The sequence below is a fragment of the Prionailurus bengalensis genome, chromosome D3 (genome assembly GCF_016509475.1).
Source record: "Prionailurus bengalensis isolate Pbe53 chromosome D3, Fcat_Pben_1.1_paternal_pri, whole genome shotgun sequence".
NCBI classification, from domain to species: domain Eukaryota; kingdom Metazoa; phylum Chordata; class Mammalia; order Carnivora; family Felidae; genus Prionailurus; species Prionailurus bengalensis.
The window spans coordinates 56,379,437-56,395,151 of record NC_057356.1 but is presented as its reverse complement, the minus strand read 5'-3'; the positions used below and the strand labels follow the sequence as shown (position 1 = coordinate 56,395,151).

Genomic DNA, 15,715 nt, shown 5'->3' with positions numbered 1-15,715 from the left:
TTTCCTTTTAAGTTTAGTAAATGCTCACACTTGACATCGGATTCCCGCCCCCCCCCCCCCCAGCTACCTTGAGTTGCGGATATGGCTCACTACAATACACTTACAAACATCATGACTCACAATGATAGATGCAATTAATAGGTATCTATCATTATGGAAACATTTTTTTTCAATATATGAAGTTTATTGTCAAATTGGTTTCCATACAACACCCAGTGCTCATCCCAAAAGGTGCCCTCCTCAATACCCATCACCCACCCTCCCCTCCCTCCCACCCCCCAGGAAACAGATATTTTAATATATGCGCCTCATTGGTAGATCAAAAGCAACTAGAGATGCAATGCTTCAGAACGCAGATGGCAGAAGACTTGCCAGGCAGCCATTCACCCTTATGTGACAGCCTCTGCTTACGCTGAAGCTTGTTTCAGTCCAGGTAAGTCACCCAACCGCACTGACACCGATGGGCTCTATGGCTTCTCGGAATCTACACGAGGACATTTTGGATCTGTACTGAAATGGCAGAAAAATCTGGTACATTCTCATGATAACTGAATGCACCAAGTATGTGGAGTGTATCTAGTTTATAAAAAAGCAAACAACCCATGGTGCAGGCCTACAGAAGTAGTCTGTGTGATGAAAAACATTATTATTATTATTATTTTTCCAATGTAGACAGTACTTTCTTAAGTGGAGAATCCATTCCAGGATCACATTTCCACTCTAATACGGGCCCTTTGCCACTTATCGCTGCTCTTAATGTATTATAGTCAGGACACGCAAGTTAATTTGTTATTAGCCTACAGAAATATTTGGGGAGAGAGAAATGCACTGCAAAATCAATCAAGTGTTCCATGGCCAAATGAAAAAATAAAGACCATCTCTTGCTTTTGGTTCTACCAGCCATTGCTCGTTTCTACTAACGCAGATGGTTGAGAAATGACAAGGCTTAGAGGTGGAGGGCGCCTGGATGGCTCAGTCAGTTAAGCCTCTGACTTTGGCTCAGGTCATGATTTCATGGTTCGTGAGTTCAAGCCCCACATCAGGCTCTCTGCTCTCAGCCGAGAGCCTGCTTTGAATCTTCTGTCCCCCTCTTTCTCTGCCCCTCTCTCACTCATGGTCTCTCTCTCTCAAAAAAAATAAACAAACATGGAAAAAAAAATTAATTGGGCGCCTGGGTAGCTCACTCAGCTAAGCGTCCAACTTCGGCTCAGGTCATGAATTCACAGTTTGTGGGTTTGAGCCCTGTATTGGGCTCTGTGCTGATGGCTCAGAGCCTGGAGCCTGCTTCAGATTCTGTCTCTCTCTCTCTCTCTCTCTCTCTCTCTCTCTCTCTCTCTGCCCTTCCCCCACTCATACTCGGTCTCTCAAAAATAAACATAGAAAAAAAATTAAAAATAAAAAAAAGAAATTACTGATAGGACATCACTGTTGGGTAACTGTGCTATCCATCTGAGAATTCCCAGAGAGCGGACCCTCACCTCATCATTAAGCACTTAAATTTTGGGTAGACAAAATCAGACTTGTGAAGAGAATGGCTTTGAATGGCTTCAGACCAGAGGCAGGTGACCAGTTAAAAGACTGTAAATAGTTCATGGGGGAGACGATTATAAACAGAATCTTAAAGTATTAGAAGGGAACTCTGAGTGGATCAATTAGTGTAGGCTGGTGTCCTAGTGATCCTGAGGGATAAGGAGAGGCATGGAGCTATCTGATCGTCTAATAAAGCATTCAGGCTGATGGGCTGTTTAGTAAGGTTTTCTGAAGTTTTTTTTGGCTCTTCTTGTACTGATGCTTGTACTTTCTATTGTGATCAGTCTACTCCTTGCCCTAATAAGTTATGTGCTGAGAAACCATATCCCTATGTTTGTTAGAATTACACTTTTGTATCACAGATTTTAGAAGACATTTTGGCTTATATTTTCTTGGCTGTATTCCCAAGAGCTGGATACTGGACCTTGAGAAAAATGAGGTCTCACTGTATTTATAGGAGTCTTTCACCTATTATAGCTTTTAAAACAGTGTTCTACATGCGATGTACACCTTGCTATAATTTTTTCCACAGTATAGTTTTTCCACCTCACAATGTCCAAGAGACAGAACCTATTTTATTAAAAAGGGTATGACTCGTTTGACTTTTGAAAATATCCTTTCTCCCTGATTAAGACCAATGAGGTGAATGAACATGGTCAAGGTAACAGGAACATGAATCTTTTTTTAAAAATTGTTTTGTAATGTTTGTTTATTTTTGAGAGACAGAGGACAAGCGGGAGAGGGGCAGAGAGAGAGGGAGACACAGAATCGGAAGCAGGCTCCAGGCTCTGCACTGTTAGTACAGAGCCCGACACAGGGCTCAAACTCATGAGCCATGAGATCATGACTTGAGCCGAAGTTGGATGCTTAACTGACTGAGCCACCCAGGCACCCCAGGAACACGAATCTTAAAAGAACTACTGCCTCCTGGAACATTAAGAACCTTATTTACTAAAAAAAAAAAAAAAAAAAAAGTAAAAACCCTATTTATTACCTGTTGACTTTAATGTGTTTTCTGAGCTCTGTCACCCAAGAGGTTAAGCTCTGGAAGAAATCTGTTTCTCTTCCAGGTTCACAGACATTCTATCAAAATGGCACACGTTTCTCTGTGGCTTCTGTGAAAGACCAATGGAGGAAGTGCTAGAAAACGAGGCCAAAGCAGCACCGTGGGCAGTGGTGCAGATTCAAGGACACACTGTGATTGTGGAACAAAAATGTACTTCCGAGGCCTGTCCAATTTCACTACTAAACACTTGAAGAAAAAAAGTGGCAGCTGAGTTTTAAGATGAATCTGTACATCAATAACAGCTATAGGAAAAGACCCCAAGACCAGAAATGCCAGCTACCATGGGTCTCGCCTCTCCCCCCATGTCTTCCTAACTCCAGCTGCCCACCAAAACCCCTGATCTGGACAAAACACACCCCTCTTCTACCCCATCTCTACACTGATCCAAGTTTCTGACCACACTTAAAGCCCAATTTGAACTGCTACAATTTTTTGTTCCCCAAACTCCTTGTGGCCTTTTACTCAACCTCTCCCCAGCACTTTTGATTGTTTAAATAATAAAATAAATAAAATAAAATAAAATAAAATAAAATAAAATAAAATAAAATAAAATAAAATAAAACAAAACAAAACAAAACAAAAAACAAAACATTCCCCTGCCTCTCTAAATCTTTATCAACACTCTTGACCTTATTTTCTTCCTCCAGCATCAGGGTCCTGCTCCACAAGTTTCCCCTCCTTTTTCCTATCGTCAACTAATTCTCCTCCAGGGACCTTTCTCCCATCTTACAAACTTGCTCACTGTGCCTTGTCCTAGAAGCAAACAAAAACAGATCAAGGACACCACCATTCGCCTTCCAATCTCACTTCTCGATGCTGTCTGCTTTCCCCCACAACTAAATGTTTTTCCTCAACTTTTTTCCTGACGAATTTGGTGAAGGTGGGATCCCCTCTCACTGCAGGACTTTCCCACTTGTCAGGTCACGCCCTCGCCTGGTCTCTGTGATCTAGGCGTATGCATTCAGCACTTTAACAGACCAGTTCTCTAAAGGATTGTTCATCACCTCCCAGGAGTCCATTATCTTTGGCCTATTTTCAGGCTTCATCCTCTTTGATCTCTCTACAATTAATATTCGGCACTGCTGGTGACCCCTCTTTCTAGAAATTTCCTACTGTTCATTCTCTGATGCTGAGCTTTCCTAGTTTTTTCCCTGATGTTTGTTATCTTTTTCTTAGCTTCCTCTTTTTCCTCTTGCTCCTTATTCCTTAGCTTATTTTATATAATTTCCTTCATTCTATGGCTTCAGAGCTAGACTTTTATGCTGTCTTAATTTCCTTCCTCCAATTCCTCTCCCCATTCTGGGTGCCATCATTGCACTGAGTGACCCCTAAGGTGAGAAATTCAATGGGCTCGTCCAGGCCTCATTTTACTGGACTCCCTTCCACAGGTTCAGACATTGTTGGCCACTGTGTTCCTTTCCTTCTGCTTCTTTGATATGTTATTCCATCACTTCCTTTAATCTTTCTGGCACCTTCCCTGATTCTTGTGCGAACCCTTGCTTTTCTGCCCAAACATTAAATGTTACAGTTCTTCACGTCAGTCTGTCCTCTTCCAACTGAGAGCTTACTTCCGGCTTCAATTACATGAACATATGGAAGACTCACAAATGTACACTGATAGTCTACACAACATGCTAGTGTTGTTTAGCATTAGTATTGTTATAACCATCTCCTATCCATTCTAATTGGAGGTTGGGCATAAATAGGGAATTTGTGTCATTTACGAAATTAATGTTATTGATTTAACAAGTGTGAACACTGGTTTTCAGAATGGAACAAATCGTTTTCTGACGATCTCACTGTTTGACTGTCCAGTACCACAACTGGTGTTTGTAATAATGACTGCAGTTTTACAAGAATACCCTCCTGCTTGATAAAGTCTGTGTTTTATGGAAGGATGTTTGTAGTTTTAAAAGGTTTTTATCCACAAAGTTTAACAAATTTTAAAGTTCTAGGTATTCAACCTCAATGACTCCACTTTTAGACCAAGCTATACAAAGGAGGTCTTGCTGAATATTATCACGTAAATATTGGCACTGACCATACAGGAAATAGGATGCATATTTCAATGACTTTTCTTTGAAGGATGTAGAGGATTATTCATATTTAAAAGCAAAATTGGTTCATATTCTGGTTTGTATGGCCAGTAATTAGGCAGTAAAAATACTTCAGCTGAAATCTAAACAGACTTGACATATTTCAGAAAAACGTACCAAGAAAATGAAACCTATCCCTGGAGTATTATTTTAACATATAGCTTCCATGATACAAAGTGAGTAACTCTGCCTTTTTAAGAGATTAAATCATGATCATTAGACTTATTACAGATAAGGCCCTGCTGTGAAGATAAATGTGGTCAAATAGACGACAATAAAAATCATCCAGAGGCCTAAAGAGATTGACTGCTGGGAAGAATCAAACACAGGAAAGCACACAAGAGCCTGAGCCACTTTCCAAAATGCAAGCAACTATACGATTTCACTGTTCCCATACCTGCGGTGGGGGAGTTTGCGTGATGAGACTTTTTTGGCAGGTTGAAGATCTGTTCGCCAGGGTCGGGGGGAGGGATCGCATCTTGCCCTTGCCGCGCTTCTACAGGATCATACTCCTTCCCATCGTAGTTAGCATCATAGAATTTCTTAAACCATTGAATGAAATCCAGGTTGTCCTGGAAACGCCCCTTCACCAGCTTCTCCACTGGGATCACCTGTAATATAAAATCGCCATGGGAGTCGTGAACCCATTTATGAGTATTTGGCACAACTGAAGCATTTCCTATAAACTATTTTCTACGGGTGAGGGATTATTTACTGGTCTCCCCCTCAGCTTCTTGGCCAGCTATTCTAGAATTCACCTATTTTTTTTCATCATACGCAAGCAAAATTAAAATAAAATGCTGTAGGTGTTCTTCTGAATTATTTCACACCTCTGAACAAATGAGACGAAACAAAAAGTACCTTAGCTGTCAAGAGGGGCTGATTCTCTTCAGAATGTATTTGATTACACAAGCATCTCCATGCAAAAATGGGCCTGGGATGTTGTGCTAGTTCAAGATTGATGGGTTTTCCATATTTCTTTTTTAAAAAATGTTTATTTGTTTATTCTTAGAGAGATCGGGCCAGCAGGGAAGGGGCAGAGAGGGAAAGGAAGAGAGAATTCCAAGCAGACTCTGCACTGTCAGTGCAGAGCCTGATACAGAGCTCGAACCCACGAACCATGACATCATGACCTGAGCAGAAACCAAGAGTCAGACATTTAACTGACTGAGCCACCTAGGTGCCCCTTCAGTATTTCTTTCTAACACCTGCTCCTGCCATGCTGGAATAAACTCCTGTAAGGATTATAGCTACCAGAGGGTGTGAATCAATAAGACTCAAATCAATCCAAACATACACATATCTAACGGTTTGTAGGAAGCAACACAAATTTTCCTGTTTTGTTTGTTTACAATGTAGAGAGACAAGCATTATAAACAACTGCCTGCAATACAGGGCCTAGCAGTTCACAGGCTGCACAGGAACACGGCTAATGTCCACGGGAGTGCACAGGGACAGAAATGGGGTCTGACTAGGGGAGGCACTGAAGGCATTCTGGAGGAGGAGGTACTCTGTATTCACCTCCACTTCTGAGACAAATCTCAGCTTTTCATAGAGTAACCCTTTCTACTGGCATCCTAGACAGCAAATGGGTAACCCCCCCACCCCCCCTTTAGAGGTCACACGAGAACTTTCAGAATTATGACAGGAAGAAATGTGGGGTGGCTCATTAGCTTTACTTCAGTGGGCAGCTATTTTTGAAGGAAAATGGAAAAGGACTTAGTTATGCAAATTGTGCCATTACCAGATTCTGACTTCCTCATCTTTGAGTGGGAATCCTAGCTGAATGTAGGTCATGGGAGTTACAAAGCTAGGGAGTGAGTCAGATGATGTGCACACAATTCAGACACAAACCTAGGGTTGAAAGGGCACAGCTTCACTGACTAATATAAGCAGAAGCCATATAAATTAAACTCTCAGCAAGGCTTTGTCATCTCTGGAACCAGATACCCCTGATACCCTAAAATGGATCATCAGAACCACTTAAAAAATAGAGAACAACCTCTATCAATGACCACTTGAAGAAAAAACACCAACTGAAGCATTTTAGGCAAGCCATTAAACTAAATCATTAGCAGTATATTTTTAAAATGTTTTTTAATATGTTTTTTATTTTAAAGTTTAGTGCACGTGCACAGGAGAAAGTCAGGGAGGGGCAAACAGAAAAAGAGAATCCTAAGTAGGTTCTGAGCTGTCAGCATGGATCCTGACATGGGGCTTGATTCCCATGACCCTGGGATCATTACCTGAACCGAAATCAAGAGTCAGACATTCAACTGACTGAGCCACCCAGGCATCCCAGCAGTAAGTACATTTTTAAAAAATGTTTTTGATAAAGCTAAAATTGAAATGAACTCAAGAATAGAGCAAAATAAAGAGAAACAAACATTGGGAGGAGACTACATTTTTCATGAAGACTCTTCCCAAATTTCACTGAAGTCCACCCTTTTGTGAAGACTCTTCCAGGGAGGGAGACTTGGGTGTGGATCTCTCTCTCTTCCCAAATTTCACTGAAGTCCACCCACAGGGAAGAATTCCTTCCACACATGCACTTAATATTTGACTTGTGGTTTTATTAAATATTTTCATGTCTTCATATGTATAACTTTTGTTTATGCTGATACTGATTTTTAAGTGCCTTCCTAGAGCATAAGGCCCTTTAATTAACATGCTACTTTCTTTTGTTTTCTGCCAAACGTGAAAATTTACAAACAGTTTTAGATGATGGTGCTACATTAACCATTGACAGTAAGCACTTACTTCTGTTAATTTCACATTTCCCATCAAAATGGGACCTAAGCTCCCAAAATGGGGCCTAAGCTCAAAATCTGGGATGGCAAGCAAATCTTTACACAGATGCTTTCCCCTGCTGCCCTGCTCTGACAAACACACACAGGGACCACTGTCTATCCAAGGATCCTTGGGGGAATCATAGCATATTACGTTAGAGAGGCCGACAAAGGTGATTGAGGCCAAGCTCCCTTCACTACAAGAATTTTATCCTAAACATTCTTCAACAATGGCTCATCTCCTCTCTATGTATACACTTCCACGGACATATGGATGCCCCTAATCTGTTACATAGCAAGTTATGAGTGGTTTTTTCTTTTTGATCTAGAAGCATGTATAGAGAAAAGATACAGAAATGGATAGGGAAATAATACTGTTAATAAGTAAGGAGAACCTATACAGCTCTGATTTTGGATATTACAGAAGGAGCTAACTGGAAATTAACCACAGCAAAGGACAAAGTTGAAAGGACTCCAAAAAGGCTGAACTGTTAAGGGATTAATTTGAAATAAAAGTTCTGAGAAAACAAGAAGGCAAGATTTTAATATTTTGGTAAGATCGCTTTCATTTAGGAAGATAATAATTGCATTAAAATGTGTTCAGTTTAGCAAACTTTTCTCTTTTCCTTTCACCTGTCTCTTATAAAACACTATTTAAAATTTTCATTTCCATGTAGCCTACTTATTGCTACTATTGATGCAAAGTTATCTGTTCCTCCCCTGCTGCTTTTTCTCTTTCCCCTTACTCAAAATTCATTTCTTCCCAAACCTATTCCCTATAAGATATACAGCCATGGTAAAGAATATGGATTAAATATGTATTTGAGTAATAGGAACCATGCAGAGACTGAGTGGACTTCAGTGACAGTCCTTTATGGGAGAGAAAGGACTCTAGTCTACTTCATTTGTACCACACTGGGACAAAATTCTAACATTTAAGGGGTGGGGGGAAGGCAGTTTATGGAGATGGAGAATTTGAGTGTATACACTATGCTCAACATTTTGATACACATTCCCTCACTTTCATATCATAACTATGGGAAAGGGGTTATGGTCTCACTTTACAGGTGGGTAACTCAAAGAATTCAAGTAACCTGCTCAAATCTTGGACATGGGATACAAACCCATGCCATTTCCACTGTAACCTGCCTTTTTTTCCCCAAAGGAACAAAATACACAAAGAACCACGGTGGCATCTGGCAAACAAAAATTTCTCTCCTGCAATGCTAAAACAGAACAGCAACATTTTAACCTCTGTAATTACCTCTAGTGTTTAATCTAATGGCTGTTAAGTTTAGAAATTTCCTTAAATAAAAGCCTCACACAAATATAGGAAGAGAGGGTTGATGCTTTATGCTAGGTACAGACCCCAAACTACTTTGACCATATTAAGGAATACGCCTTCAGATTTTTGCATTTTGGCACAAAAACCAATTTTTAGGAAAGATCACGCATTTTATGGAGGTAGAAGTTAGTTTCCTACCTTATCAACATTCATTCGCTTAAACGATGCTTGCAGAAGTTTAAAATTGTGAATATACTCATGCTCCAACTTTGCTTGAAATTTTACTTTCTTCAAACTAATGCAGCCTGGAAAGAGCATGTCCATGAACTGGCAATAGGCAGCCCCTGGAAAGAAAGGAGAAAAAGGCTGATGTAAGTCTGACTGTTCCCAGGTGTGACTGAGGATTGTTAGGCAGGAAGGAGCCCCCCCCAGCTGTGTGCTCCTCTCCCCCATGTGCTTACACATCCTTATTCGGTTGGGCTGGGAGCCAGAGAGGGAAGGGACCATGCCTTCCTCCCACCACTTTTCCCATTCCTAACCACTGTGACAGTGATGCTGTGTTCACCAGAGCATCCCCACATTCCACAATGAACAGAAATACTTTTTAAAAAAATGTTTATTTATTTCGAGAGACAGAGAGAGTGGTGAGTGTGAGTGGGGCGGGGGGGGGGGGCGGAGGGAGCAACCTAAGCAGGCTTCATGCTGCCAGTACAGAGCCCGATGCAGGGCTCGAACTCACCAACTATGAGATCATGCCCTGAGATGAAACCAAGAGTCTAATGCTTAAGCAACTGAGCCACCTAGGCACCCCAATACTTTTTGAGAGAGAGAGAGAGAGAGAGAGAGAGAGAGAGAGAGAGAGAGCGCGTGCGAGCGCACATGTGCGCACCAGTCAGGGATGGGGAAAGGGAGAGAGAGAATCTTAAGCAGTCTCGACACCCAGCAGAGAAAGAGGCGGGGCTTGATCTCAAAACCCTGGGATCATGTCCTAAGCCAAAATCAAGAGCTGGAAGCTTAATCCACTGGGCCACCCAGGCGCCCCCAGAGATATTTTAATGCCAAGGAACTAAGGATAAGAATAACTTTTCTTAGCTTCTATCAGAAAAAAAGGAACATTTTCTTCCCTCTAGATGCTACCTGCTCCAAGTCATCAAAATACACAGATGTAAGAGAAAAACAGAAAGTTTAAACACAAGAATACTACAAAATTTCTCATGAAATGCATAGCTCAAAAAATAAACACGCAAATACAAATATGCCCAAGCTGTTTTTTTTAATTTTTTTTTTTTTTTTTTAACGTTTATTCATCTTTGAGAGACAGAGAAAGAGCATGAGCAGGGAAGGGGCAGAGAGGGAGACACAGAATCCGAAGCAGGCTCCAGGCTCCGGGCTGTCAGCACAGAGCCTGACGCGGGGCTCAAACCCATGAACTGTGAGATCTGACCTGAGCCGAAGTCAGACGCTCAACCGACTGAGCCACCCGGGCGCCCCTGCCCAAGCTGTTTTATATCCATCTTGCAAAATGACTTAGGTTAAACTGGATAACTAAACCACCTAATACCCAAAACAGTTGTATACCAATTTAATTCCAGTCTAGAGCAATGGGGTCCTATATTAACATGAAGGATGAAGACAAGGAGACTCTGAAACTTACAGAAGTTCAGAGTCATGCTGTTTATGACTGAGAAATAAAAATAACAGAAATGTTCAATGAGTCCCCTGAGGAAATGGTCAGAGAAAAAAAAGATTAAGTCTTTCATATGTATTTTTTTAATGAAGAACTCTTACATCATGACAATTTCCACTAGAAAATCCCAGCAAGATCATGTTTACGGATTCATATCTTCTTAATAGTTAAGGCCGCAGGCATTTAGAAAAGGAAATTCAAAGCCCGAAGGAAAAACAGTAATTGAGTGGCAAGAATGGGAACAAGATGCCATTTCTGTGTTTTGTTGTGTTTTTTTTTTCCTTCTTCAGATCTCTTGGTCTGTTTCTATAATGTGCCCGTGTTGGCCTTTCTGGAACATGAAGGAATTCCCCTCATCTTCTGGTATCAAGGTTTCTGTGAGAAGTTCTTTATTGTATTCGGGTGATTTACCTTTACATGGGAAGAAGCTAAATGATCTCTTATGTCACACAGATGTTGAGCATCCTTTACTGAGATAGGAATCTGAGAGAGAGAGAGAGAGAGAGAGAGAGAGAGAGAGAGAGAGAGAGAGAGAACAAAGTATCCGGGATCTAAGGGCTGCCTCAACAGGAAGTGGTGAGGTAATTCCTTATTCAGAGGTAATACTATAAAATCATGAAATACAGGCTGCGGTAAAAAAACCACCTCCAGAATCTTTGCATCTATGAAGTTTCTCCTTAGATGACCACACCCTGAGCGCAAACTAGTAACATTCCCACTCAAGCAGATGGGTTCTCTTAAAAACGAAGTAAAACAAACCCCAACAAAAACCACTGAGGAGGTAAGAGAAACATCATGATCTTGGGGGGCATTCTTATAGCCGTAATTATTCAGGTCTCCCTTTTCAAGTACCACCAGATGGAACAAATTCCAATAGACATTCGAACACTATTTTTACCAGAGATGGAGATGTCTATAAATACAACTGTCTCATCACCTGCTTTTTGTAGAGTTGTTTTTCTCTAGCATTTAGCATAAAATGTACTTATGAAGATCCAGATACTTCTGCATTCTTACAAGCCAACCAACCAACTCCCTCACTTCCAAAATTTCCAAAGTACTAACAGCTTTTGGATAAAAAACAAACCTGAATTCAGAGAGGGGAAAAAGGAAAAGTCATCTCCAGTTCATCTAAAGAGAACCACCTTAATGACCTGGTATATACCACTTATTAATTAATTAATTAATTAATTAATTAATTAAATTTTAACAGACTGATCCCCTTCTGGGTCACGTTTAATACTTTCTGACATTTTTAAAAAAAATTTTTTTTTCAAAGTTTATTTATTTTTGGGACAGAGAGAGACAGAGCATGAACGAGGGAGGGGCAGAGAGAGAGGGAGACACAGAATCGGAAACAGGCTCCAGGCTCTGAGCCATCAGCCCAGAGCCCGACGCGGGGCTCGAACTCACGGACCGCGAGATCGTGACCTGGCTGAAGTCGGACGCTTAACCGACTGCGCCACCCAGGCGCCCCAATACTTTCTGACATATAGATATTCACATACATTTTCTTCAAGTATTTTGTGGTCTCAAGTTTTACATTTACATCCTGAATTCATGCAGAATTTATTTTGGTCTAGGACATAAAGGATGGCTCTAATTTTAGTTACTCCAAATGTTGGTGGGAATCTGTCATTTTTGGCATCCCAACACTTGGGCACCTTCCTTCTGGTTGATGCTACAGTGCCCTACCTCCCATCCCAGTGTGGACAGGGGGCAAATATCCTTTTCCCCATCCCCAGCAGTCAAGATGCAGGCCTGTGACCTGGGCTATGCCTGGGTCTCAGAGTCTTGACAGTGACCGAAATACACAGGGGATACTAGAATTTAATCATGGTAGCACTGGTGGGATCTAGAGTCCTGGGACAGCAACACAGTGGCATCCTAGTCCAGTAGCACAAGGGAGGCTCTCTTTCCAGCTTTGGCTTGGTTTCCCATGGTCTCTGAGGTACTAAATATCTTTCCTATAAGTTTGTCTCTGCTTAAGCTTGCCAGGATTATTTTCTGCTATTTTCTTTTCTTTTTTTGGTGGCGGCGGGGGGGGGGGGGTGTGGGGGGGGAGGAGGGTTTGTGAGTGCAGCTTTTTGTTTTATTTTTATTTAAACTCAAGTTAGATAACACACAGTGTAGTCTTGGCTTCAGGAGTAGAATCCAGAGATTCATCTCTTACATATGACACCCAGTGCTCATCCTGAAAAGTGCCCTCCTTAATGCCCCTCACCCATTTAACCCATTCTCGACTAGCAACCCTCATTTTCTGCTATTTTCAACCACAAATCTCAAATGTTAAAGTAACCTAGGTGTTGATCATCATTTCATAAATAATTTATGTTTTTCCTGAGGAAAAGCATTATCTTTACTATATATTGCTTTCCTAATACAGGCATTCAGATCTCTTTCCAGACTTAAAATAATTTTGGTCTGTCCCAGGGATAGCTCATACTCTTTGCTAATTAAATGCTACAATATGTGTTATTTTTTATAGAATAATTTCCCTTTTCTCAAAATTGTCTTAAACTTTATCATGCATTTATTCTATTTTTGTATTTGTCATTCATGGCATATAGAAAATAAATTTTCTTTGAAAATTAGTCATTTGCTAAGTAACAGCTCTATTGAGATATAACTCATCTATCATAAAATTCAACCTTTTAAAAGTACAGTTGATCCTTGAGCAACATGGGGGTTATGGGCACTGACCCTCCTGCACAGTTGAAAATCTTCATGTAACTTTTGACTCCCCCAAATCCAAGCTACAAATAGCCTACTATTGACCAGAAGACTTAATAACAACAGTTGACACCTTCTGTAGGTTATGTTTTCTATCCAATTACTACCTTCTTATAATAAAGCTAGAGAAAATGTTAGGAAAATCCTAAGGAAAAAAATACATTTAGAAAATGTACTGTAGTGGGGCGCCTGAGTGGCTCAGTCGGTTAAGCGTCCGACTACGGCTCAGGTCATGGTCTCACGATCCGATCCGTGAGTTCCAGCCCCGCATCCGGCTCTGTGCTGACAGCTCAGAGCCTGGAGCCTGTTCCGGATTCTGTTTCCCCTTCTCTCTGCCCCTCCCCTGCTCACACTCTGTCTCTCTCAAAAATAAACAAACATTAAAAAAAAATTAAATAGAAAATGTACTGTATTTATCTAAAAAAAAAAACAAACCACACATGTAAATGGATTGATACAGTTCAAATCTGTGTTGTTCAAGGGTCAACTGTAAACAAATTCTGTGCCTCTGAAGATACAGAATCGTGTATCCACCACTACTATCTAATTCCAGAAGATTTTCATTATCACCAAAATGAACTCCATACCTGTTAGCAGCCACTCTCTCCCTTCCTGTTCGCCCGGATCCTGATAACCAATCACTGATCTATTTTCTGTCTCTACGGATCTGGCTATTGTGCATATTTCGTATAAATGAATCAAAATATGTAACCTTTGTGTCTGGTTTACCTTAGCAAAATCTTTTCAAGGTTTATCCGTGTTGTGGCGTGTACCAGAAGTGCATATTCTGTTCTGTGGCTTAATAACATTCGATTGTAGGTATATGCTACATTTTATTGATTTACTCATCAGTTGGTGAACATTTGGGTTTTCGCTTTTGGGCTATTAGGAGCAATGCTACTATGAACTGTCATGTACAAGGTTTTGTGTGGACTTAAGTTTTCAGTTCTCATGGGATATGGTACACCTCTGTTTAACATGTGAGGAACTGTCACACGGCTTCCTATTTTACATTCCCACCAGCAACACACCAGGATACTAATTCCTCCACATCTGCACTAACACTTATGTCTTTTTGATTCTAGTCATTCTAATAGGTGTAAATTTTGATTTAATTTCCCTAAAGACTAATAATATTAAACATCTTTTTCATATGCCTTTTGGCCTTTTATATATCTTCTTTGGAGAAATGTTTATGCAAATCCTTTGCCAAGTTTTAAACTGGGTGATTTTTCCTTTTATTGGGAAGGTGAAAAATCTCCATTTTAGAAACAAGTCTCTTATCAGATACCTAATTTGCAAACACTTTCTCCTGTCTGTGCATTGCCTTTTTACTTTCTTAATGGCATCCTTTGAAGCACACACATTTTTACTTTTGATGAAGCACAATTTCTTTCTTTCATCACTTGTATTTTTGTCATTTCTAACAAACCACTGCCTGCCTAATCCAATATCGTAAGGATTTATACCTACATTTTCTTCTAAAAGTGGTATAGCTTTAATTCATACACTTAGGTCAATGGTCCATTTTGAATTATTTCTTATATATGGTGTAAAGTTTGGGTCTTTGTTATTTTGCATGTAACTATTCAGTTGGGGCACCATTGTTGAAAAGACTATCCTTTCCATTTAATTGTCTTGGCACTCTTGCTGAAAATCAATTGCTATCAATGGCATAGTTTACTATTTCTGAAGTCTCATTTTTATATTTGTGCAGTAACAGTCTTGATTACTCTCTAACTCTCTACTGCACTAACTTTGTGCAGTAACATTCTTGATTACTGTAGCTTTGTAGTCAATTCTGAAATGAAAAGTAGAAGTCCTCCAACTTTGTTTTTCCTTTTCAAACAGGTATTCTGGTTCCCTTGCATTCTCATATTAGTTTTAAGATCAGCTTGTCAATTTCTGATAGGGAGTGGATGATAGAGGCTTGGAAAGTACTGCCATTGTAACAATAGTAAGTCTAATCCATGAACATGGGATGTCTTTAATAATGTTTTAAAGTTTTCAGTATATAAGCCTTCCACTTTAAAATTTTTATTTTCTTCAATTCTACCATAAGTTGAATGGTATTCTTAATTCTATTTTTGGATTGTTCATTGTCAATGCATAGAAATATAATTGATTTTTGGATATTATCTTGTATATCCTACAACCTTGCTTAACTCATTTCAGTTATAATAGTTTTTTCTTGGCGCTGAGGATTTCTTTGCATACAAGATCATGACATCTGTAAATAGAGATCATTTTACTATTTCCTTTCCAATGTGAATGCTTATTTTTCTTGTCCAAATGCCATGGCTTGAACCTTTAGTAGTTTGTTAAATAGAAGAGCTGCCAATGTACATCCTTGTCTGGTCGTAGTGGGGGAAAGCATCTAGCTTTTCACCACTAAGTATGATGTTAGCTTCAAGTTTCTCATTATCAGAGGAAGTTGCCTTTTTCCTCCCAATGTTTATGTATTTTTGAGAGAAAGAGCATGGGGGGAGCGGCACAGAGAGAAAGGGAGACACAATCCGAAGCAGGCTC

At 40.2% G+C, this 15,715-nt stretch overlaps 1 protein-coding gene across 4 annotated transcripts in view; it reads right to left on the bottom strand.

The window, feature by feature from the left end:
* Window positions 1-15,715, bottom strand: part of MAPRE2 (microtubule associated protein RP/EB family member 2) — a 159,199-nt gene that overhangs the window by 31,090 nt on the left and 112,394 nt on the right. For all 4 annotated transcript variants that reach the window (XM_043558594.1, XM_043558593.1, XM_043558595.1 and 1 more), the window contains 2 exons: window positions 8,965-9,110; window positions 5,090-5,303 (listed from right to left, as the gene is read on the bottom strand). In XM_043558594.1, the coding sequence (XP_043414529.1) occupies window positions 5,090-5,303; window positions 8,965-9,110 (360 nt within the window). The remainder of the gene's footprint in view (window positions 1-5,089; window positions 5,304-8,964; window positions 9,111-15,715) is intronic.